General features: G+C 34.3%; 1 protein-coding gene and 2 long non-coding RNA genes across 44 annotated transcripts; 1 reads left to right on the forward strand and 2 right to left on the reverse strand.

Annotated features, from left to right (window-relative positions):
• Positions 1-14,325, reverse strand: LOC111007686 (uncharacterized). 29 transcript variants are annotated; one of them, XR_015788804.1, is made up of 14 exons: positions 13,837-14,316; positions 13,615-13,724; positions 12,724-12,956; positions 12,398-12,516; positions 10,138-10,261; positions 9,187-9,371; positions 6,576-6,650; positions 5,340-5,396; positions 5,149-5,212; positions 3,572-5,036; positions 1,904-2,337; positions 1,416-1,507; positions 310-618; positions 1-103 (listed from the first exon to the last, which is right to left on the reverse strand). It is a non-coding gene; the product is annotated as an uncharacterized LOC111007686 (long non-coding RNA). The 29 variants fall into 29 exon arrangements; XR_015788802.1 differs by lacking the exon at positions 1,904-2,337 and having other exon boundaries at positions 310-1,507; positions 3,572-3,661; positions 3,780-3,878; positions 4,957-5,036; positions 13,837-14,251; XR_015788783.1 differs by having other exon boundaries at positions 310-2,337; positions 3,572-3,661; positions 3,780-3,878; positions 4,957-5,036; positions 13,837-14,242.
• A 2,735-nt stretch (positions 14,326-17,060) lies between these two features.
• LOC111007652 (uncharacterized) lies at positions 17,061-23,172 on the forward strand. 14 transcript variants are annotated; one of them, XR_002601005.2, is made up of 7 exons: positions 17,061-17,173; positions 17,317-17,701; positions 17,856-17,902; positions 18,350-18,424; positions 18,701-18,822; positions 18,916-19,094; positions 19,481-23,172. XR_002601005.2 is itself a non-coding variant. In XM_088120059.1 (6 exons), exons 1-5 carry the CDS (start codon positions 17,156-17,158, stop codon positions 18,920-18,922), a joined length of 312 nt encoding a protein of 103 aa, XP_087976185.1. In that variant the 5' UTR covers positions 17,061-17,155; the 3' UTR covers positions 18,923-19,094; positions 19,481-23,172. The 14 variants fall into 14 exon arrangements, 5 of the variants coding, with proteins under 5 accessions (XP_087976185.1, XP_087976182.1, XP_087976183.1 ...); XR_015788990.1 differs by having other exon boundaries at positions 18,353-18,424; XR_015788986.1 differs by having other exon boundaries at positions 17,317-17,654.
• On the reverse strand, positions 22,652-24,200 carry LOC148207967 (uncharacterized). The gene is made up of 2 exons (XR_015788992.1): positions 23,673-24,200; positions 22,652-22,988 (listed from the first exon to the last, which is right to left on the reverse strand). It is a non-coding gene; the product is annotated as an uncharacterized LOC148207967 (long non-coding RNA).
• Between the last annotated feature and the right edge of the window lie 1,854 nt (positions 24,201-26,054).

Consider the following 26,054-nt stretch of genomic DNA (forward strand, 5'->3'; position numbering starts at 1 on the left):
TTTTATCATATTTATAAATAGATATGAAAAGTTTGGCAACATACCTCAAATGAAGTTATGGGTAGGAGAATCCATTCTTGATCAACCAGAAGCGAGTCCGTAACTTATAGCCATTGAAACGTGCATGGAGAAGAAGCTTAACTCAATAAAATTATAATATAAATTTATTTAATTTCTCTTTAATTTAAATTGCATAAAAATTCGTAAAAATAACGATCAAATAAGTTGGCAATATAAAAATTATAATTAATTATTAGTAACTATTACTAGGCTTATATTATGAAAAGGTTACAAAAGGCGGGTACCTACCAAATTGAGAATATAGGGATTATGAACCCGCCAAATCGAGAGCTAAGAGATGACCGACCCTCAAAACCGAGACCAAGGCATTGATTAGAACTTGCGAAACCAAGAAGAAAATTACAGTTTATTGGAAGTAGTAATAATAAGAAAAAATAAGAAGAATTGGTAAGTTCATCTAAACCTTCCCCTGGCTTCAAGGGCAATTCGGTTCAGTTGAGTTCCAAGAACATGAAGAACTTCCTTGTTTTCTTCCTGTTTTTTGTTTCCTGCTGTTATTCCCCTGGCTTCAAGGACAACTTTCTTGTTCCAATTCGACTGAGTATCGGTTACATTTGATAGAGAATAAGCAACAATAGAAAGACCCGACACTTGAAGAATGGAGGGAGATTGGGCATCGAACCCCATGGAGTCGAGAAGGTTCGGGTAATAAATAACAAAAGATGTGTACAAAAAAGCTGAAGGTAAGGAATTAGAAATTATCTAAGATCATATACAATACATATAGGCAAATATAATGTTATGTTAGGGAGAAAACATCACTCAAAGCAACAACCAAAGGTTAGAAACAACAATGACCAAAACAACAAACACGGGGAAAGAAACCTCTCAACACAAATGTTAATATATAAATTTTAAAGATCAATCACTGTAATCTCTTTGATGAGTTCGAAAATGCAAATACACATGTTAAAATTCCTAAAACGGCAGGTGAAAGAAAAAGCTTCTCTAAATCAAAGGTGCAATAGAGGTCCAAATTTAAGTGAGGAAAAAAGTTACAAAGATAGAGCACCAAAGATGGAAATGAAAAGGCACAAGTACTTGCCATTTACACCATAAAAGAGAGGGAACCGGAGAGAGCAAAAGAGAAGAAAAGAGGGCGAGAGGTAAGGAGCGAAAAAAATTAGAACAGTAAATGAAAAAATTATATATTCATGTGCTTACCAGCTAAAAGTAAAAGCGAGCCTTGTATAAATAAGCAAACAATGAATAAACAATAATCTTAATACTAGGGAAGAAGATTGGCATCGAACCCCATGAAGTAGAAGGTTCGTGCAGTGGGTTAAGATTAGCACTACTGCACATGATTTCAATTACTTAAAAAATGAACATACCTGCAAACTTGAGAATCTAGGGATTGAGAAACCTCCAAATCAGAAGCCAAGAGACTACAAACCCTCCCAATCGAGGCCCATGCAATTAGAACCTACGAAACCAAGAACAAACTTACAGTACGATTTTCTGTACTTTCAAACCGGTAATAGATTGATAATGAGAGAGATTGAGTGAGAGATTGGATAAAACCCTGACTGAAAACCGATAAATGAGATCAGAAAAGAATAACAAACGAACCCTAACACGAGGTTGAGAAGTATATGGACATGTGTATGATAGACAGGACACCAACGTAATTTCAGATCAAGCAAATAAACTTTAACATAAAGGAATAACAAGAGAAAGAAGACAATTCCAACACCGGTCATGACATTTTTCATGGAATTTGATATGACCTTAACCTGGAACAGAACATTCAAGAATATGGGCGAAGATTTGCATATGAATTGGAAAGAAAATGGCGGTTAGTGAGTAGATAGATAATTACCAGTACAACACACTGCAGCATGAGAAACTACTCTCTCCTATGAGATCTTTCAGTGCACCTAAATTCACATCACGGATCGGACATGTGTATGATAGACAAAACCAACGGAATCGAAAACCTAGGGATGGGAACTTTTGTGCCGCCTCTCCCTCGGTTGTCGAACCCTAACATCCCTCCGACCACCACAATTTGAATCGGAGGCCATAGACAGAGGACGGAGAAACAACGGCTCCCGTCGACGGGATGAAGAAGAAGGAAGAGATGATCGAAGCGGTGGAACTGGTGGCATGCATCGAGCGATCACGATAGCGATGGCAAAGGGAGGAGAAGGAGAAGAAGAAATAAGAAGGCGGGAAATGTTCGAGGAGTCGTTTCTTAATCCAACCAGAAGCGACTCCGTACTTATAGCCGTTGGAGCGTGCGTGCAGAAGAAGCTAACTCAAAATAAACTTATAAATATAAATTGCTTTAATTGATCTTAATTTAAATTACTTTTTTTATCAACCTTGATTTAAATTACTTAAAAATTTAAAAATTAACCATTAAATAACTTGCAGAACTTCTTTATTAATAAAATTATCAAATGTCTTGAAATATAAAAATAATACAAAGTAGAAAAATATTTTTTACTTTATATTTTAAATTTGTTTTAGTAAAAACTTCTTCTGTTTAACTCCATTTCTCCTCAACTTTTCTTCTCCGCAAATTTTCTACCACTTTTTTATTATAATATCTTTTTCACCAATCTTTCCCTAATAGTTAATAATTAAAAATATGAATAATTTATAGAAACAAAAATTTGATTTTTTTATGCAAAAACTAAAATTTGATGACTAAGATCTCTAATAAAAATACTACCACTTCTATTTTAAATGTACTAGACAATTTACATTTTTTTTAACAAAAAAATCTGGGCATCTTTACATTGTATTATCTTTATATAATATAAATTATATCTTTTAGATGTGATATTACTGTTTACCTTTAAATTGTAACATAAATTATATTACATAACAATTTTTTGAATTGAAAAAAAAAATCTTACATTTATATACAATAATAAAATTTTAACTTCAAACTAATTTAAATTTTAAATTGTAATAATTTTATATCAGAAATTGAGATATATACTATAATATTTTTAAATCAAATAATTCAAAAAATTAATATAATTTGGGTTAAAAAACACTTTTAAACAAATAACTGTTCAATCCATTAACTTTAGTTTGTAACGATTTAGTCGTGGTACTTTTAAATTGGTAATAATTTAGTCATTTAGTTTTAATGTGTAACAATTTAGTCATTTTAAATCGTTACAAACTAAAGTTCAGGGACTAAATTGTCACTTTAGTGAAGTTAAAATTCAGAGACTACATTGTTATTTTAAGAAAAGTACACGGACTAAATCGTTACAAACTGGAGTTCAGAGATTAAACTGTTACTTTAGTGAACGTACAGGACCAATCGTTACAACATATAATTTATTAAAAACTATATCTCTCACTCTTCCTTCCTACCTATAATATTTGATTTCAAACTAACTTTTTCTAATCATAATTAACAATATTTATGTTATTTAAAATCTAATTATTAATTTCTTTAAATACTATATCTTTCATATTCTAGATATTAGATATTAATTATGAAAAGATTACAAAAGGTGCGTACCTGCCAAAGAATATAGAGATTAGAACCCGCCAATTCGAGACCTAAGAGATTACCAACCCTCCAAACCGAGACCAAGGCAACGATTAGAACCTGCGAAATGAAACCAAGAAGAAAATTACAGTTTATTAAAACAAAAAGAGAGAGAAAACGAACTGGTATCTTGGACAAGAATTTTCTCCTCTGGGTGAAACTCTTGTGCTCATCATACCGAGAAAAAACTCCTTCAGATCTAAAATTCCTTCAAGAATCATAAGGTTCAGCTACTAGTTATTTCATGTGTCAATCCATTATTCTCTTTTCTCTCTACCTGCGATCCAGTACCTCAACATATGTCATAACCAATTAAGTGGGATACTCTTGTTTACAACACAACTTGCAACAAAAACCTCAAATGAAGAGAAGAAGAATGCTTGAAGATAACAAATATGAGAAATCTGCAACGGATAAACTTGACTCTCAACAGTACAAATCAACACCGATCTCTTTTTAGTTTTCTTACACCTAAATCAAATTATAATTTTCTTCTTGTTAATTCGATTCTACACAAGACGTGTGCCCCAGACAAGGTTACTAGCTGCCGCCATATCGGGCCCAGATCGATGAGGCCACCAAAAACTTAAGCTTGGACTCTGAAGGGTCCCAAGCAGAGGTGAGGAACTGGTTCAAGTTTTTGACGCTGCGAAGATCTCAAGGACAAGTTATTTCCATTAAAGGTTTTCTGTTAAATTCCTGCAGATATATAAAGGGTAGTTGACTGATGGTTCAGTAGTCCCTGATCAAATGCTTCAAACTAAAGTTTTTGTCTTTGGTTTGGATTCAAACAAAAGAAACTAAAAATCGAGATTAGGCGGCAAACACGAAGATCAAGTAGAAGGTTCGGAAAGTGGGTTAATCGAGTGAGAGAAGGCGAGATTGAGGGAAAAAGAGTGAGAGACTGGAGAAACCGATAGCCTTCATTGCTGTAAAACAAATGAAATTGAAAAGGAACAAATCTGGATGGTTGACTCTGCAAAACAAAGAAAATTATTCATCCCACACAAAAATCATCTTAGGGTTAGGGTTCCTCAATACTGAATTTCGAAAAAAAAAATTATGGGCAATTTCCTGTTATATCTTATTACGATTTGGAAATTTTGATACAGAGGAACTAGAGCGTCATTCAAGCTTTCAATCTGAATATATCTCATTTTACACACGAGTCTTAGCTTGCTTATCATCCTAGAATAAGGATTATTTTCTCAAGTGATGCAGTTAAGTAAGGAAATTCATGCTTTATATGAAACAAGTGGTTATTCAGGCAACAATATCATTAAAAGGCTGGTGGCGGCATCACTATATTATATCAAGATCAGTGAAGACATACAAAAGAAGCATGAATAGATTACCCATTCGGCAAGTGAGGAAATTCATGCTTCATATGAATTATGATAATTGTGGTTTTCCTAGTCAAATACAAAAGCAGCAGCTGCAATAGAAGTTTCAACATTGAAATCAGGCAACAATATCAAAAGGCTGCTAGCAGCATCAAATTATATCCATATCAGAGAAAACATACAAAAGAAGCACGAATACATTACCCATTTGGCAAGGCTCTCTTCCCCCATTGGTTGGGATGCATCCACAGCCATGCGACCAGTGATACTTCAAGATATTTCAGAAACAAAAAGACAAAAGATTGTAAAGTAATTACAATACCAAATAAAAAGTATCATTCCCATCAAATCTATCATTATAAGCTGTGAAATTAAAAAGGTTTGAGATTTAATACCTCAAGATTTCTTCCTTTCTCAATCAAAAGTATCATTCCCATCAAATCTATCATGGCCTGAAAATCAACCAATCGATTAACTCTTTCAAATCAAATGTGACCATGGATCCATTATGAGCCGTGAAATTGATTTACTAAAAAAACTGCCTAACAAATCAAATGTAAACCAAAAAAACAGAAGAGTTGTTTAGTGGAAGTGATCAAAATCCAAACCAATAAAAAACATTTAGAAACTGAAATTTATAGGTCAACCTACCTAATCAAACAACTTGCACCCGTCTAAGTAAAAGTGTAATCTAGAGTCTTGAAAGTATAAAGCAGAGGGAGAGAGTTGTGAGGTTTATTAATCAAAGACAAAAGAGAGAATGAAATTCCTATTTTTTTTGCTCCACAAACTGCCATGCAGTTAGAACATATAAAGAATAAAGTTCCTATCACTAAAGATCCAACCCAGTTACTTCTCATTCTTCTATAACTAAACTAACAAGTGACCACTTCCTCCAAGTTCTAAAATAAAGGTTACCCCATTTCAAAAGAAAAAAAGTTTGATGTTCTAATCTCCAGCAATATTTAACTACCATAATATCTAATTGAAATAATCTTTGCATCGGGATAGAGCTGCAAAAAATGTTAAACTACCATAAACACTAGACATTAATATAATCACTAATAATATGAGATAGCTAAAGATGGAAGCTTTCTACCAAGTTTATCAATAGAATAGAGATGAAATCAGTAGAGAGAACAAAAAGAATTAATGTAGCTTCTGAAGAAAATTATACTACAAAACAATATCAACATCAATGATGTCTTATAAACAGTATTTCGATCACCATTCAATTTAAAAAATTCGACATGGATCATTCTGATTGGTGCCCAAAAGATATTCAAACTATATTAATATTACCTTAGGGCAAGCATATTTCTATAACTGATATAGAGTTGTTAAAAAATACAAATGGATGTATTCACGAAAAAAATTCATTTAAAGCATACAAAATATAGTGAAAAGCAATTTCTCAAAAAAATAATAATTATTATATATATATATATATATATATATAGTGAAAAGCACAACAACGAAACATCCCACATCCTTATCAGTTCTCCAAATTTTGTGCAAAAACCTAAGGGGAGTGTGTACTTTACATCGAGGGACAAATTCGTACCCAAAAATCTTAGACAAAGAAGAGACATGTTTCGAATATAGGAGGAAACAGTACAAAAAGATAATACCTCTGTCGTAGACACTTTCCTGACAACTTTTCACAATCTTTGCGCTACTTTTCACAACTTTTCACAATCTTTGCGCTACATAATGAAAAAGCACGCATTTTCAAAAACCTGTAGTGAGAGTTTTTAGATTTATGGAGCAAAAGAGCATAATCCTAAAATGGTGCAAACAATCAACAAAAGGAAAAAAGCTACAAAAACAATCTAAAATTAAATGTTAACTTCTTCGTAGAATGTAACCATTTAAATTAAATTCAAGAAATTACTTAAGTTACACATTCCTTTCAATATTAAAACAATAAAAACAAACTTCTACAAATAATTTCATAAACATATTTCAAGTGGTTGCAAACTTTTATGAGGAGGGCCTGATGAATAATATAGAACATGAATTAAAAATGCCATGCTACCTTATCCCAAGAAAACGGAAAAAAGGAAATAAAACATCAAACAAGTTAATATCTATTGTACGATATTGACTTGTAGTCTACCTTCTACCCACATGACAAGATTAAGGGAATGACTCTAAAACCATTAGTTAGGAACAAGGAACCACCCTCCACATCTCCATTGTACGATATTATCCACTTTGGACATAAGCCCTCATGGTTCAACTTTTGGTATCACCCAAAAGATCTAATTCATATAGAGATGTTGTCACTAACTTATATATCAAAGATCATTCCTTTATCTAGCCAATGTTGAACTTTGGTCGCTTTCCCGATAGGAGAAAATAAGGTTATGATCTCTTACATCCATTTTGAAAATGACACTTTCTCTTGGAAAAAATGACAAAAAGATCCTAAAGAATTGCTTTCGAGTGTAAAAATTCTTTTGGGAGCATCCCTCTAAGTCTTCAAAAAATTCGAAAGGTGGTGCATTGATGCAAAACCTATTGGGTGGTTTAGGCAACTCTATCCACGTAACAAGATTAAGGAAATGACTCTGATACTATTTGTTAGGGACAAAGAACCACCCTCCGATATGATATTGTCCACTTCGGGCATAAGCCCTCATGGTTTAGCTTTTGGTATCACCCAAAAAGCCTCATTCATATAAAGATGTTGTCCCTAACTTATATATCAAAGATCTTTCTTTTACCTAGCCAATGTTAGACTTTGGTCGCATTCCCAACAGGTGAAGTAAGATTATATCTCCTATATCCAATTTCAAGATGACATTATGATACTTGGAAAAAAATGACAAAAAGAACCAAAAGAATTGCTTTTCAATGTTAAAATTCTTTTAGGAGCATCCCACTAGGTCTTCAAAAAATTCGAGAGGTGGTGGATTGATTCAAATCCTATTGCGTGGTTAGTCAACTGAGCATTCTATCCAAATTACAAGATTAAGGGAAAGACTTTGATACCATTTGTTAGGGACAAGAAACCACCTTCCACATCTCCATTGGTTTCGCTTTTGGTATCACCCAAAAGACCTCATACATATAGAGATGTTGTCGCTACCTTAAATATCAAAGATCTTCTCTTTATCTAGCCAATGTTGGACTTTAGGTTGCGTTCCCAACGGGGGAAAATAAGGTCATGATCTCTTATATCTAATTTAAGGATGACAATATGATACTTGGAAAAAATGACAAAAATAACCAAGAGAATTGCTTTTCAGTGTTAAAATTATTTTGGAAGCATCCCTATAGGTCTTCAAGAACTTCGAGAGATGGTGCATTGATGCAAAACTTATTGGGTGATTAGACACTCGAGCACTCTACCCACATGACAAGATTAAGGGAATGACTCTGATCCTATTTGTTAGGGACAAGGAACCACCCTCCACATCTCCAATAAGATATTGTCCACTCCAGGCATAAGCCCACATGGTTTAGCTTTTGGTATCACCCAAAAAGCCTCATTCATATAGAGATGTTGTCCCTAACTTATATATCCAAGATCTTCCCTTTATCTAAGCCAATGTTCGACTTTGGTTGCGTTTCCAACAGGAAATTAAGGTTATAATCTCTTCTATTCAATTTGCAGATGACACTTTGATTCTAGGCAAAAATGACAAAGAGAACCTAAAGAAATTCTGTTCAGTGTTTAAATTTTTTTGGGAACATCCCTCTCTGTGTTGAAAATTTTGAGAATTGGTGTTTTAATACTAAATATATAGGGTAGTTAGGCATCCGAGCATTCTTCCCACGTGACAAGGTTAAAGGCATGACTCTAATACCATTTGTTAGGGACAAGGGACTTCCCTCCACATCCCCGTTGATACTATATTTTCCACTTTGGGCGTAAGACCTAATGGTTTTGTTTTTGGTATCATCCAAAAGGCATCATTCATATAGAGAGGTTGTCTCTAACTTCTATGTCTAATATCTTCCCTTTATCTAGCCCCAATTTATAACAGATCATGAAATCATTTGAAAGAAAGACACCTTGAAGATAAAAGAACGAAAAATCGATTGATGAAAATTACCGAATAAAACTTAAATCGGTCAACAAAATCACGATGCCTTCAAATAGTCTCTATATCCCCGTTCGAACTTCTTATGCATTCACTCATAAGTCAACCAAACAAAGATAGGAGAATCGACGGACTGCACCCCAATATGCATCGAGAAACGCAACGATAAGAGTGAATGAGGGGAAAGTACCTTAAAAAACAGAAGATCGCGGGATAAGATAACCCTAGGCATAAGGCGGACGCCGAGGATCGATGAGGAGTCAGATGGAAATCGAAATCACATAATTCAAACCGCTCTATTGGTTTTCATATTAGTTGCAATTTTAGTTGCTACTTCTTTGCCAACGCCATCATCACTAAGGTATAGGCCCCAACCTGAAAAAGAACATTTAGTCAGATACAGACACCATGAGTGATTTTTTTGGTTCAGTTAAGAGATGAATAATTAAAGATAACATTGATAGACAATTATTATCATGTTATAATCGGTTAGTCAATAGTAGTAATTAACAAAATATTATTTTTCTAAATTATCATTAATGATATCATATATTTCCTACCTTATGAATAATTTTATAAAGTTCATCAAACTATGAAACTCTTTAGCCACCGACACCCGAAGAGAGTTATTGAATATCTATAATAAAGAGTCGAAGTCTCATATTTACTCATTTGTGAACATCTATAAAGAGGTCAAAGCATTAAACTTTGACAACCATATCTAGGATAGTGGCTATTTTTCTAGTCCTCCAGAACATGCTTCTGCTCTTTTCTTCACTGGAGCTGTTAATTTGTGAAGGCTTTCCAGAACGTGCTTCTACTGTTTTCTTTAGACAAATATCTATCTCTCATTCAGTAACACATAGAACAACCAGAAACAATATTATAATGATAGTTTACATATCGGCCCTCCTAAATCAAATTAATATTCACCGAGAACTGGCTATCAGATCAAAATGCTTTTGACCAATTAAAAATGTGTTCTAGAAATTTATTGTCAGAAGTGGTTTGAGAAGTTTTAATACATATAAAAAGTACTTAAAACTGATTTTTTTCAAAAAAGTGCACAAGTTATTTTACTTAGAACACATACTTCAAGGCTACAAGGCCCAGACACATAAATAAATGTTGCATGACTCACGTAATGGATGGTGGAGAGCAGCAATGCATGAACATTGACCCTTTTCCCTGAAGGCCCGACGGTCTAAAAACTCTAGTCTTCACCACAGAACTCTGCTACTCCACTGCAAAAATGACTCGGCCAGCTACAGATGCAGAGAGTGAACTTACTATGAGTCAACCAACTCGGCCAGCGACAGTAGAATCTCAACTCAAGGCTAATTCTATTACCATCTTCAGTTCATCATTAAATTTTAACACCCATAAAAAGAACTTCAATACCCCGCTACATATCCCACCAAAAGTCTCCCCTGACTAAAATCATCCCCCAACTTCCGGATCAATTTTTAAAAGGGAAAAAAAACAACCTTGCAGATCAATATGGTAGGGAAGGGAGGAGGATCTACTTTCTCCATCACTTTTTCCCCTTATGGCTGAAGAAATAGAGAAAGAACGGAGGGAGGGGAAACATATATGAACAGAACCACTAAATTTTAATTAAAAAAATTTATCCTTCAATGCATTTCATTCTACCTGTCAAAAACTTCAGAAAGGAAAAAACATTCACTCAAACTTTGATGCGAATTACAATTTGGTAAAGTTAATCACACGTATGAAGTGTGCTGAATTCTAATATGCATTTTTGCATAAAAATTACACTCCAATGGAATTTGAAAAACTTACAGATATATTCTGATGAAATTTGAAAAACTTAAAGATATAAGTAAAAGACTCTGATACCAGTTCTAGTGTTTTTATGTACAAAACAAATAAAACATAAATCAAGACTTCACAACAATGATACTAATCATGTACAGATGAATCTAAAACTTAAAGATATAAGTAAAAGACACCAATACCAGTTCTATAAAAAAGAGTTTTATAGTCTACCCAAAACAAAACCACAAAAAGTTTGCAACAGAGCCCACAGAAATGAAACTACAACATATAGTAATTGATTTATGAATTCAATATGTTAATCACTTTTGCAGCAAAGAAAAAAAAAACACAACAACAACAGCTAGTGGCCTACAAAATTGTATAATTAAATGAACTAGGACCATTTACCTAATACACCTAACCAATTATGGAGATGGAACCATGAATTCCACGAAATCTAGAATTTGGACAAACATTTTTCCTATCCAACGCATGGCAACTATCCATTCTCTTTAGCACTCTTGTATCAATTCTCTTGTGCTCATTGATGAATGAGCCAACTGATCTGAACCACCGCATGAGATTTTGATGTTCTTTAACATAAAAAGCCATGCTTGAAGAAATTGAAAGAGAGAATCATTTACACCTCACTCATCTCTATAATTGCAAAGCACATCTCGCATCTTTTCGTCTAGATCTATGTTGTTTAGAGACAAAGAAATGTAAGTTTCTTATGACATATTTTGATATCAACTGTAAGTTGGTAAAGTTTGTCAATATATGGAAATGAAAAAGGAAGAAAACATGACAAACCCACAAGCAAATAAAACTTACGGATATAAATTGGCATACATTAAAGGCTATGAAAAGAAAAACTAACATCATGACCATTAGACACCAACATATTGCATAAAATCCAAGCCAAATACAATTCTTTAATAAGAAATAGCACTCACAACAAGGATGAATTGGTAAATACAAAAGCCCAAAAGCCCAAAAGCCAGAGCAACCAACAGAACCACAAAAATAATTACAAGGAAGGGTACTAATTATTCAAAATCTAAAAATTTTGCACTAATCTATGATGCTAGGCACCGGCTGTAAGTATCTAAAGTGAGGGAATAACATGATGATATGTGGGTCTCAATCAACAGCAAGTTAAGAAATTAAAATCAGCAAACACGAAGAAAATGTTGTATTGTAATTTGTATAGTATTCAAAACAAAACAAAAAATAATCCATCAGAAAAAGGCTTACAAAGTAGTAAAATTAATAAAATTGACCATTTACCTGATACACTAGACAAAAATGTTTTCTATCTAATGCATGACTAAATATCAATTCTCTTTAGTGTTCTTGTCACCGCAATGGGAAATTGGTAAGCAAAACATCACAATTCAACAGGCAAACAGAACCAAGAGACAGAAACTTGCATACATTACATGCTATGAAAAGAAAAACTAGCATCATGACCATTTAACACCGTCCTATTGAAAGTATCTAAAACCTACAAATTTGAATTATTCTCTGGTCCTAGGTGATAGGTGTAGGTGCTAGCTGCAAGCATCTCAAAAGAGTGAATAACATGATATGTGGTCTCAATCAACTGAAAGTGAACTTACTCAAACCCTGGGGATTTTGATTTCCGCACTTAACCAATACAAACACTCGAAGTTCAAGAATCAGCTTTATCTGACACAGGCTTTTTTTTTTTTTTTGGGAAATGGCAAGTGATGGGCTGCTGCAATTAAAACCATCTAAAACATCAATTAGCTAGTAAATTCCATATAGCACAACAAGCATCACCAGACGAATAAAGAAATATGAAGCAACAAAGACCAAGCCAACTTCCTTCAAAATAGTATCCTATGGGCCTGTACAGCCAAAGAAGCCGCAGCAATTAAATAAAATTGTATAAATTCTCTCTGATAGAAGAAATTCATCTTACTCAAACACTGGACTGGACCACTATGGCCCGAAGGAACAGCGAGGAACACCAGGGTTTGGATTTTGGTCTCATTGAGACTGAATGAATACCGTCGCCGTCTAGTGTGTGCGCCTTTAAGAATCAAAGAGGGCTCAGCTACCACTCAACAGGGGAAACTCCTCCACATCTCATTGCCTCCATTATTCACCTCCCCGATGCAGTTTCATTCGATAAAAGGGATTTCGTTCAAGAACCTGCAATCTCAGACTGTTAAGAAGAAAGCTCATAGAAAGTGTGACTGATTTGTAGATATTATTGTATATTTTATGTAGAGAAAAGGATAGATACAAAAAACTATGTGAAGAAATGAGGATGTTTTAATTTCGTATCCATCAAAGTAATCAGATTGTTCTTAATCCTCCAAAATTCTAACCAGTGAAACGAAAATTGAGAAGAGAGATATAATAATGCTACTAAACGATCCTTAAATTTGTTGGGTAATACCAGTGCATGTTATTATTGATCATGTTCACAAAAAAGTTACTAAAATTGTGGCTAGCATGTGTAACTTCAATCAGATTATAAATTCCCCACCTAGAAATTGAGTTTTCAGCTATTCCCATCGTGAGAGTTTGTAAAGCAGTATTCAACAATCGTCACCCTTCGTCGATAAGTAAATATGACCATGACGGCAAAGATAAAATGCAAAACAAAGTGAATGAAAGTACAACATTCTAAGATGATGCGAAAGTTTACTACTAATAAGTGAATTCCAAACCAGGATTTATCACAAAATATTGAATTACTCATGACGACAGTTAAAATCTTGTTCTCCTGTACAGCCGAAGAAGCTACAACAACTAAATAGATTTGTTTTAGTTCTCTCCGCATAGAACAAGAAATTGAACTTACTCGAACCCCGGGGATTTTGATTTCGGTCTCATCGAGACAAACGAATGTGGAATACGTCTAGTGCGTGCGCCTTGAATATTAAATAGCGAAGGAAGGTTCTGGCTCACCATCTGCAAATAAAAGGGTAAGAACAACTTCGCCTGCCATTAAAACCCTAATTTAGGATTTTGCGATAAAGAACAGAGAACAGTGCAGAGAGAGAGAGAGGGGTGGAAATCATACCGGAGGAGGAGGCGTCGTTGTGGAGATGTCGAGATACTCGTGCGGAGGAAACCGAAACGAAACCCTGAGAGATGGCCGTCAACGATTACGCAGCTACGATGAACACTTTCTTCACTTCGGAAGCAAGATTTTGAAGGAGACCGAACCCTAATCTAGGATTTCAGCGATCGAAATGTGTAGAAAAATACAGAGCGCGAAGGAGTTGGAACGGCGGGAACCGGAAGGATAGATCCTCTCCTCTCTTCTTCGGCTTGCTTTTTAAACTAACTTTAACCGTGTCCAATCCGCGTCCTTCCAAAGGTTGACTTGGTCAACGGCCCGCTCCATTCAAACGGCTATAGGGAAAAAAAATTAATTTCATTTTGGTTCTTTTTTCGAAAATAAATACTCCGTTAATTTGTTTATATTTAGCCACGTTTGGTTGTTGATTGGAATTGAAGTTCTGAAAATGTTTGAATGGTACTATAGAAATATACGTTTTTCTTTCCCTAAATTGAAAAACGTTACAAAACTTGTACAGATTTTCAAAATCACGAACGAGTTTACAAGTGTTTAGGATGAAAAAATACAAAGAAAAAGTAGAAGAAATCATATATTTTCTTGAAACGGTAACACAATTCACAATCAATAGGGTCAAAATCACGTTTAAAAGCACGTTAAAAGCACGTTCAGAGACATTCGACGATCGTGTGTGCATTTCATCGGTAGTTACACAATGCAAAACAATAAAACTAATTATTCAAAACAAAATAATCCGAAATTGGAATATGAAATAGCTTATACCTGGGAGGGAAACAACGAAAGAAAGCATAGTAACCTCAGAATAACCACAGTGGTGTTGGAATTACGGTCAATTCATGATGTATTTCATAAATTGCATCAAAACATGACACAAAAATCCTAGAAGATAGAGATTCAAAGGCTGAAACAGAGTAAATAACCCATGGAAAATGGAGAAACGAAGTCGTTGAAGAAGGCGGAAAGTGTATGAAATAAAAATAGTGAAAATTTTACTATTCAGTGAAGTATTTGTTTTCGGATGATGAAACATGACGCATAAACCCTAAAAATGAGGAGACGAGATTGGGAGGTTGAAACGGAGATGAGAGTCAATGAGAAAAACAGAGAAAATGAAGCCATTGAAGAAGGCGGGAACTCTAATAGAAACAACCAAAATTTCACAATTTATAGAAGCAATTCTTTTTGGACCATGTACGCCACGCAGAGTGCACGCGGTTTATTTAATGGGCTTTTGTTGAAAGCCCAACCCACATTACGAGTTTGTCCATATCAACTTATGGGCTTAGCATCCTCGCCCATAATAAAGGGACTTGCTTCAAACTAAAGCTTTTGTCTTTGGTTTGGATTCAAACAAAAGAAACTAAAAATCGAGGATTCTACAATACCCAAGAAGAAAATAGCAAGCAATTCTTTTCGGACCATGAACGCTACGCATTTTATTTAATGGGCTTTTGTTTAAAGCCCAGCCCACATTACGAGTTTGTCCACATCAACTTATGGGCTTAGCATCCTCGCCCATAATAAAGGGACTTGCTTCAAACTAAGGTTTTTGTCTTTGGTTTGGATTCAAACCAAAGAAACTAAAAATGAGGATTCTACAATACCAATAAGAAAATAGCAATCTAGAACAGACTTGCTTATCATCCTAGAATAAGGATCATTTTCTCAACGAAAACAGTTCAATGACTTCGTTTTCTCTGTTTTTCTCATCGACTCTCATCTCCGTTTCGACCTCCGAATCTCGTCTCCTCCTTTGTAGGGTTTATGTGCCACGCTTCATCCTTCGAAAACAAATGTTTCACTAAATAGTGAAATTTTCACCGTTTCTATTTCATAAACTTTCTGCCTTCCTCAACGGATTCGTTTTCTCTGTTTCTCATAAGTTATTTACTCTGTTTCAGCCTTTAAATTTCTATCTTCTGTTGCTACGGTTTCTAGGGTTTTTGTGTCATGCTTTGATGCAATTTATGAAATACATCATGAATTGATCGCAATTCCAATACCACTGTGGTTCTTCTGAAGTTACTACGCTTTCTTTCGTTGTTTCCCTCCTAGGTATATAAGCTATTTCATTTTCCAATTTCAGATTATTTTGTTTTGAATAATCAGGTTTTATTGTTTTACATTGCGTAACTATCGATGAAATGTGCACAAGATCGTTCGATGACTCTGAACAAGTGTTTAATTAAACCGACGACAATTCTAACACGATTGTGGTTCAGATGAGGTTACTATGTTTTCTTTCGTCATTTTCCCCTCAAGTATAAACCTTTTTTTTCTTTATTCTTTTTCTATTTCGGGAATGATTCACTCATCACTAGTCATCTAGTATTGATATGGTGAGGAATACTATTTCACTTCTACTTGAAGTGTGAGTTCATAGAATGGTTAGAATTTTACTCAAGGAAAAAACTTTATATCCATCATTTAATTTTGGTTAAAAACCCAATTTGAAAGTACATGGACTAAATGGTTACGAACTGAAGTTCATGGATTAAATTGTTATTTTAGGTGAGTATAGGAACCAGAGTATTTTTTATCTTTTACTTTTTGGTTAAAAAAATACAGTTTTACTTAAATATGTATATATTTATTGGTTTCTTTCAACAGAGGACTAAAACCAAGCCGCCCAGACGGGTTGGGTTCTGACAAAACCGACTAGTTATTGTTATTATTATTGCTATTATTTATTTATTACAGTTTTGACCATGAAAGAAAAAACCCATGAAACATACTATGTGTATTAGGTCCAGCCCTTTTTGATGTTATTTATTATTATTTAATAAAAGAAAATTTTGTTTTAGTCATTTAGTTGCTTTTGCTTTCTCTTCACGAAAACTTTTGTAACGGTACAATTTCTGGCCTTCTTCTTCTGGTTTTAGGTTCTTGAGAATTTCGTGATATAAAAATTAAATTAAATTGAATCAACATTCTGAATTTTGTTATACAAAATATTAGAGTTTCAAACGCAGTTCAAGATAATAAACAAAACTCATTCTCTATTAGGTCCACCTCGATTGATAATAAACAAAGACCATTCTCTATGAGACCAACCCAACTAATAATCGAAGTCTAAATATCTACCAGAAAAATGCATTCGAATTAAATGGAAAATGTATTTTTTTTAGTAGGTGGGAAAAAAAAGTAATTTAAATTAAAGGTAATTAAAACAAATGATATTATAATTTTATTTTGAGTTTGCTTATTCTTCACGCACGCTAACGGCTATAAGGTGTAGGGGTTCGCGGTTTACTCAAATGTTCGTTGCTCTCCCTCTCTTTGGCGCATCTTTCAGTTCATGGAGTCAACCATCCAGGTTCGTTTTTTTTTTTTTGATCTCATTTATCGGTTTTCAATTAGGGTTTTCTCCTCTCTCTCACTCAATCTCGCTCGTTATCAGTGTATTTCCGGTTTGAAAGTACAGAAAATCGTACTGTAACTTTCTTCTTGGTTTCGCAGGCTCTTATCGCATTCTGGGTACCACCGCCCCTCTGTTTCACCCCATTCTCAATCTCGCTCTTTCAATTTTGCGATCGTCATTCCAAGTTTCTGGTAAACTCACCGACTCCCATTGATCGGCATAAGTTTGTTCTTATCCATCTTTTTAAGGCTTTTGGGTACTTCGAAACCCTAAATTTTTGGGGAGTACTATGCTGGTCGTACTGAAGAAATTTTGATTTTCGTAACTATCGGTTTCTGTTTCTTTTATTTTTTCGCTCTCGATTTGGAATTCGGAAATTTGGAGTGTCTAAATGATTTCATAGCTAGCCAGAGCCACGAAGCTGGATAAGGTTGAGGTACTCTTAGATTTGAATGCCTGTTGTTGCCAAAGTTGCGTCTCGTGGTATTGCTTTTGATTACTATTTGCGTTGATTTTAATTTCTTCCCTAATTTAAGTAATCCTTAGAAAGGAGCATGCTTAAAAAGGAGTCATTCTTTTAGAAGTTCTCTGTTTATTGAATTTTCATTTCTTTTCCCTTTCTGCGTACATTATCTAGGTTTCGGCTGGTTATAGGAATTTACTGCAGGATGGCTTAGCATGCAGGTATTTTAACAACAGCAATCTCTACTGTGAAAATTTTTTGAAGGATCAAATTGGGTTTGTCGGTTATACGAAATTTTAAAATTAACTTTGAATTATTTTTCGTTTTTGTATGTTTTTTTGTCCCCCTTTTTGTGTACTGTTTTCGTTGATATAATTTACTTGTACTCTATGTATTTTTGGATAACAACAGCAAAGGAACTTCTAAAACGTTTTGAATAGTAGGGAAGTAATTGAAAAGCTGTGATGAACCACTTATCAAATTATTTGGAAAACCTAAATTGGGGAACTCACTAATTCCGTTGTATTGAGTTGGGATATTGTAATTTAATATGGTTCGATGAATTATTGCTCTTTCTTCTGCCTTGTACTTCTCATCCTTTCCTTTGCGATCAAGTGTGTGTAATAGGCCTAGGTTTGGTCTGAAAAAGTTTTTTTTTTGCCTTGTAGTAGTTGTGTAACATCAGAGACTGTCATGCTGCCATAGCCTCACTTGATATCCACTTTGGCATCTCCTCGCTGAAGGTAAAATTTGAAATTGTGATATATCATTTGCATGATTGTAATGAGTTTTCTACGTATGTTCTTTCTGAGAGGACAACGCCCACAAGTTATTGAAAGCCTAGATTACTTTAAAGATTGGTGAGAAAAGTGAAGAAGGAACCAATAGAGAAGCTTTTGGGACGGAGTCTGCTGGAAAGGAATGGAACTTACAGGGGCTGATTTTTATGTTTTTGAAGGAGAGATTTTGTTTCCAATGACATTGTAACTTTCTCAGTCCCTGGATTCTCAATTTTGCAGGTACATGCAGTTTTTGTAATATTTTCTGTGAGTTTTTCCAGAGGATTTTTCCAAGTAATTGATATCATGTGTGCCCTAGCGCTAATCTTAACTCACTGCCTGAACCTTGCGTCTTCTCTAAGGTTTTCCCCATCTTCTTCTCCTCTGTGCTTTTGTAAAATAGACATTGGTGATCTAATTCTATTGTTATTTATTACTGACATTGTTTATTTAAGGTGCTAGTATTTTGGCTCTGGAAATGTAACCGATGGCCTGAAGTTGTTGATTTACAAGATGTGTGGATGAGTCAGATGGCGAGATTACAAGCTTCGAGAGAGGGCTTTTACTACATACAGTATTTTATTGAGAAACATAGAGGAATAAGTATGGATTCTCCTACCCTAGCTCACTTGAGGTATGTTGCAACAAGCAAATTCTGTTCCTCACAAAATTGATTGTTTGTGTAGTTTTTAATGTATATAAATGTTTATTTAGTTAATAATTTCCATATTTTCAATTTTTTACGATTATATTTCATAACAAACAAAATAGATATTCTTTTTTAACTTTATTATTATCCAATAACTATGAAAATAATTTCAAACCTATTTATAAACACGATAAAACAATTATTGTCACATTGATTCCATAATGGTATACCAAACATAATTTGTTATTTTAATTTAAGAACATATTTTGTTTTTTGTCTTGTAGTAACATGGTGTCTTATTGGTTTGGTTACTAGTAATAAAATGTTTTTCGAGTAGGGGAATATTTTGATTTTAATTAAGCCAAATATAGTGCCATATATCAGATCAGCTTGCTAAGCGGAGGGGTGATCTATGCATTGGATCTTTGATAAAATGCCTCAGGTTATAATTATTTTTGTTTTGTGAGATTATTATGTATTTCCTTCATGGTATAGAATATATAAATGAGATGGGCTAGGGTAGTTGCTTCAATTTCTGGACTGTTTTTGGTTTCATTTAGATGCAAAGTACCTTAAGCGTGCATTGAAGAATTGTATAAGACAACCTAATCAATTTTAACTATTATTAAGAGTTGATACAAGAGATCATAACATTATTTTTCGCGTTGGAAACGTGACCATAGTCCAACATTGGCTAGATAAAGGGAAGATATTAGACATATAAGTTAGAGACAACCTCTCTATATGAATGATGCCTTTTGGATGATACAAAAAACAAAACCATTAGGTCTTACGCCCAAAGTGGAAAATATAGTATCAACGGGGATGTGGAGGGAAGTCCCTTGTCCCTAACAAATGGTATTAGAGTCATGCCTTTAACCTTGTCATGTGGGAAGAATGCTCGGGTGCCTATCTACCCTATATGTTTAGTATTAAAACACCAATTCTCAAAATTTTCAACACAGAGAGGGATGTTCCCAAAAAAAAAATTTAAACACTGAACAGAATTTCTTTAGGTTCTCTTTGTCATTTTTGCCTAGAATCAAAGTGTCATCTGCAAATTGAATAGAAGAGATTATAACCTTAATTTCCTGTTGGAAACGCAACCAAAGTCGAACATTGAATTAGATAAAGGGAAGATCTTGGATATATAAGTTAGGGACAACATCTCTATATAAATGAGGCTTTTTGGGTGATACCAAAAGCTAAACCATGTGGGCTTATGCCTGAAGTGGACAATATCTTATCGGAGATGTGGAGGGTGGTTCATTGTCCCTAACAAATAGTATCAGAGTCATTCCCTTAATCTTGTCATGTGGGTAGAGTGCTCGAGTGTCTAATCACCCAATAAGTTTTGCATCAATGCACCATCTCTCGAAGTTCTTGAAGACCTATAGGGATGCTCCCAAAATAATTTTAACACTGAAAAGCAATTCTCTTGGTTCTTTTTGTCATTTTTTCCAAGTATCATAGTGTCATCTTTAAATTAGATATAAGAGATCATGACCTTATTTTCCCCTGTTGGGAACGCGACCTAAAGTCCAACATTGGCTAGATAAAGAGAAGATCTTTGATATTTAAGGTAGCGACAACATCTCTATATGTATGAGGTCTTTTGGGTGATACCAAAAGCGAAACCATGAGGGCTTATGCCCAAAGTGGATAATATTATATTAATGGAGATGTGGAGGGTGGTTCCTTGTCCCTACCAAATGGTATCAAAGTCTTTCCCTTAATCTTGTCATTTGGATAGAATGCTCAGTTGACTAACCATGCAATAGGCTTTGAATCAATCCACCACCTCTCGAATTTTTTGAAGACCTAGTGGGATGCTCCCAAAAGAATTTTAACACTGAAAAGCAATTCTTTTGGTTCTTTTTGTCATTTTTTTCCAAGTATCATAATGCCATCTTGAAATTGGATATAGGAGATATAATCTTACTTTCCCCTGTTGGGAATGCGACCAAAGTCTAACATTGGCTAGGTAAAGGAAAGATCTTTGATATATAAGTGAGGGACAACATCTTTATATGAATGAGGCTTTTTGGGTGATACCAAAGCTAAACCATGAGGGCTTATGCCCGAAGTGGACAATATCATATCGGAGATGTGGAGGGTGGTTCCTTGTCCCTAACAAATAGTATTAGAGTCATTTGCTTAATCTTGTCACGTGGAAAATATCTGAGACAAATGGCCTACAAGACATTTCAAAATATCTGAGACAAATGGCCTACAAGACGTTTCAAAATATCTGAGACAAATGGCCTACAAGACATTTCATAATAAAAATAAATAAACTAAACATATATTTATATATATCGGGCAAATTGCACAGACTACCTCTTAAGTAGGTAACATATGGAAATGGTGGAGTTTAAATCCGAGTAGTGCAGTGGAAGCGTGGTGGTTTTCTTACTTAGTCCTCGTTTGGAAAGTTGAAAATCCTGGAGCGTTACAGTTGGTATCAGAGTCTAGTAGCACGTTAGGACCTTGGTAATCCATGCTCAAAAGAACCATGGTTTCAAGAAAACGTTATTTTGAGGGAAAAAAATAAGAGAGGAAAATTTATATAAAAAATTAAACTAACATACTTTAGTTTGCTTAATTCCCTTGGCTCGTGATATCTTAATAATTATATAATCAAAATTAGAATAGCAGGATCAACATTTGAGCAAGAATATATCAACCTAAGCATGGCTAACCAGGTTAAGGCATATATTTCAAACAAAAAATTGTGGGTTTGAATCCCCACCCTACATGTTGTTAATACTCAAAAAAAGGAGGAGGTTTGAATGAGGATAAAAGCAACCCTGAGACATAATACGACATGACATTTATCACCATCTTCTCTTCACGTCCCATGAGATTATATCAAATGAATTAATATATTTTCTCCATCTTGTTTAGTTCCTATGAGTTTTTGGGTTTTCATTCATTTGTTTTTAGTTTTCGATATAAGTATAATTTTTTTTTTTTGAATAAGATACGAACTTTTCATTGATAAATGAAAAGGACCAAAATTGTTCAAAGGTACAAACTCCCTAAGGAGTATAGCATAGCACCAAAAACCCAACACCATTTTGGTTTGGACGTCCAACAGTACAATAAATAGTACGTTCGGAATCATAAATGAAGGCACCATAATTTGCACGGAACTAGCAATGGGTCTAGTCATGCTAATAAGACACCGGGGAACATTTGGTAGTAACATCTGCCTTCTACACCTACTACTCCTTCTCACAAGATCTGACGCTCTGGACCTATCGTTTCCCTCGAGTCCCCCTTATTCAGTTTACCAAACCCTAACAGACACGCTTTTTACTCTCTACCTGGCCCACTATCATGATCATCGCCCCCTTTCTTTTCAAAATTCACCCATAACCTTCCTTAGCAATGAATAAATACGAAGGAAGAAAAAAATCCTTCGTAGCATGTGGACGTGGTGAGTGTATTTCAAACTGATATGGCTAGTCAAACCATGCATGAATAAAAAATGTCCCAGTGGCATGTGGAGTTATTCCTAATTTTTCAAATTCAAAATCTATGGTAGTAACTTTTTGAATTGATAACGTGAGATTTATATTAATTCAGCATAAAGCTACATCATAAACTTTTAAATATTATCCTAAAATCAAGTATAAGTCAAAAAAAAATAATAATAATTGAGTGCTTTTCAAAAAAGATAGGCGAATGCTACTGGGGCGTCCATGTCAAGGCTGACCGCTCGGTCCCTTGAGCAGCAAGCCAGTCTTCTCCGCATTGACATCATCTTGTTATCTTCTCTGGAAACTTGGGCTATGCTATGGAAATACAATTCATCCAAATCAATTGAGGCTTGCAGCAGACAATGTGATAAACAGGTCGATCAGAATGAGCCCACTGCATAATTATCAATAAAGAATTAGTCCTTACAGGTAGTGTTAGGGAAAAAAAATCATGAAACGAGGTCACCGATTTGAAGTGAAAAACATGTCTATGCTTAGGATAGGTGGAAATTTTAATTACTCAAACTTGTTTTGAAATCCTGTATATTGTTTCAGTTATATATGTATGATTAGTATTTGATTTGCGTTTAAAATAAGATCAGGGAAACGAAAAGGTCAACAGGACCAAAAAAGTAAAAGAAAGATAAAAGGAAAAAGGGGGACGGATTATATGAATTTTTTGGGTCCAGAGAAACTGGTGGAAAATGGACCTTGGCACTTTACCATCATGATTTAAAGCAAAAACAATTGAAAAGTCGGTTCTCAAAAGTTGCATTAAGGAAGATTGGGGACCGAGAAAGGTCGCGAACTTCAAAGACCTACTGTGAAGCTGCCAGTAAATTTCAAACGAAACAAGAACACAAATACTCTCCCCCTCGCCAATCTCTCACCGATTTCCGTAGCTCACGAAACAAGTTATTCAGGAAAAATACAACACGGTGGAGCAAAATTCAAACAAAACAATCCAGTGAACCGTGAAGTTACAGAACACAGAAACGATTTGAGAGAAAAATCTCGAATCGGCCAGTCCTAGGATCTAGCGCAAATAAGGTAAAATGCAAAAGTAAAACCAAGCAACCTGAGACTGTATTCAACGGCGGAGCCAGAGCAGCATCTCTCTACACAAAACACATTCTGATCTTGCAACACCGGAACAAGAAGAAAACGAACAGTTGGGACCGAGTCCTAGGAGAAGAAATACGCTGCTATCGCCGAGCTTCGGGACAGTGGAAATGGCGGACGGATTTTGGACAGGAGAGAGAGAGAGGGAAGATGGAGAAGAAGAAGAGTTGCGTATTTAGAGAGAGAAAGAGAGAGGGAAAGGCACCGTGTGGAATGGACGTGAAAGTTACGTGGCAATTGAAAGTCCAGCTGGGCTTAAAGTGGGACTCGCGAGAACTAATGGACGAGGCCCGAGTCCTATTACTGGATCCGTTTTGACGGTTTCTTTTTCCTCTTTCTTTTTCAAACATTATTTTATTTTAATTTTCTTTTTAATTATTAAAATCTAAATCGTTTCCTTGGTTATAAATTTTGTAAAACCAATTGTTAATCGTTTCCCTGATTATGCTAATTATCTTATTATTATATGCTAAAAAAGTGTCGCAAAAAATTTATACACTCAATTAATTTAAACTTCAAATTTTTATCTAATTTTATTTTGCTTCCGTTATAAATTTTAAATATTTCATTTTACTTTCTTTAAGTTTTGGGCCAATTTTATAAAAATATATATATATAATTTTATCTTAGAAATGTGTCTAAAACAATAATTTATAATCAATTTCGAATTCAAATTTTTACTTAAAACTCTGTTAGTTTTATTTGGTTTCAATCTTTTTTATCATTTTAAATATTTTATTTTAGCATCATCAATCTCACTGACTAGTTTTTTTTTTAATAATAACTTTAGCTACTAGTTATCACTTTAATTATGGTAGCATATTTAATAGAATTAATAAAATGTAAGAATATATTTTAAGCTATGGGTAGATATCTAGTGTTAGATTTAAGAATACAATCATAATTTTATTTCGAATCAAAGTAATAATGTGTAATGTTAATGACTGGAATATAATTTTATAAATACATGAAGAATATTTTTAACCGACAAAACAATTTAGTTCACAACCTTTGTAATTCTATTTTATTTCACATGTAATAAATTGAATTAATAGTAGGTCTATATTCTTAATCAAAATGGTAAAATTGATTTCCCTTTCATTTGTGATTGTGAAATAACAATGCAAGCAATTGTCTCTTTAGGTCCATTTCATTTACACTCATCTAACCTTAACATTGAATCCTATCCTACTGCACTACTAGTAATTTGAATTCAAATTTGTTTTTCTTGAATTGTTTTAGGAAATATTTTCAAAGTAATTTGTTTATTTTTTGTTATCAAAAGTTGGAGGGAAGAAAATCACTATTAAAAGTGAATGTGATTTACTTTAGAACAACAAACAGACTCGCGATGTCGAGGGAAAAAATGTTTTGTCAATGAAACCTTGCATGATATGGATCAGCAACCTCAAGCAAACCTGCGGCAAGCACATCAGCCGACATTTCCATTTCCTGAAATAAATTTAGCAATTATTCACTGAATTGCATTCGATAGGTTGCTATAAATGCCCAACAGTCCTGGTGTTACATGGAAGGCATTTAACTAGTCAATGAAAACTATATAGTCAACTTTAATTCTCTTACTAATATGAATACCAGATAAACAAAATGATCAAGTTCTGTTTTGAGAAAAAGACAGCACTTACATCTCTAAGGACAGCACAATCCTTTGTATGAACATGAAAATGCCATCTGACATGTCAATCACAATTAGTCACAATATATCTGAATAGTGCAGAGTGTTAGACCCTGAAAATAACAACCTCTCAAATACTAGAGCTTTTTTAGAAGAATACAGATTGTATACAATATGATGATCTATGTCACAATGGGCATTCAGTTTGACATGTATACGCGGTCTAGTGCAAAGGGAGTCGAAAACTTTGACATGTAGTCTCAAAGAGGAAATAAATTATACTTATAAACAAATTTTTTTAAGGATGTGAATTACTCAACAAAATAAAAATAGAACTTACAGAAAATGCATTGTATGCAATATGATGCTCCATGTCATCGAGCTAACCTGTCTCAAGGGAGGATGGCCTGTGAGAAGGAAAGCTGGCTTTCAGCAACTCTGATAGGTTGAAACCTTTCATTGTATACAATATATGGACGTTTTTCATTATATAAAATATGACGTTTTCCAAACACTATTCTTTCATGTGAATTACTCAATCAAATTCTTTCATTTTATACAATATGGACGTTTTTGAAGCAGTTAGCTAGCTCTTGCTCCAATTTATCAGGACCTATATACTCCGTGCTCGCATTTCTTCAACCAATGCTTTCAATTGAATCTAGTTCTACAAAGTTCAATTAAATTAGATAAAAGAAGCAA

The sequence above is a fragment of the Momordica charantia genome, assembly GCF_013281855.1.
Source record: "Momordica charantia cultivar OHB3-1 chromosome 11 unlocalized genomic scaffold, Mcharantia_2.0 BLBB01000011.1, whole genome shotgun sequence".
Classification (NCBI taxonomy): Eukaryota; Viridiplantae; Streptophyta; class Magnoliopsida; order Cucurbitales; family Cucurbitaceae; genus Momordica; species Momordica charantia.

Excerpts from the sequence above, each read along its gene's own strand:
- LOC111007652 (XM_088120056.1), top strand. Across the intron at positions 18,425-18,700 it reads TTGGCATCTCCTCGCTGAAG|GTACATGCAGTTTTTGTAAT; the intron begins GTAAAATTTGAA and ends TCAATTTTGCAG. Across the intron at positions 18,823-18,922 it reads AACCTTGCGTCTTCTCTAAG|TATTTTGGCTCTGGAAATGT; the intron begins GTTTTCCCCATC and ends TTAAGGTGCTAG.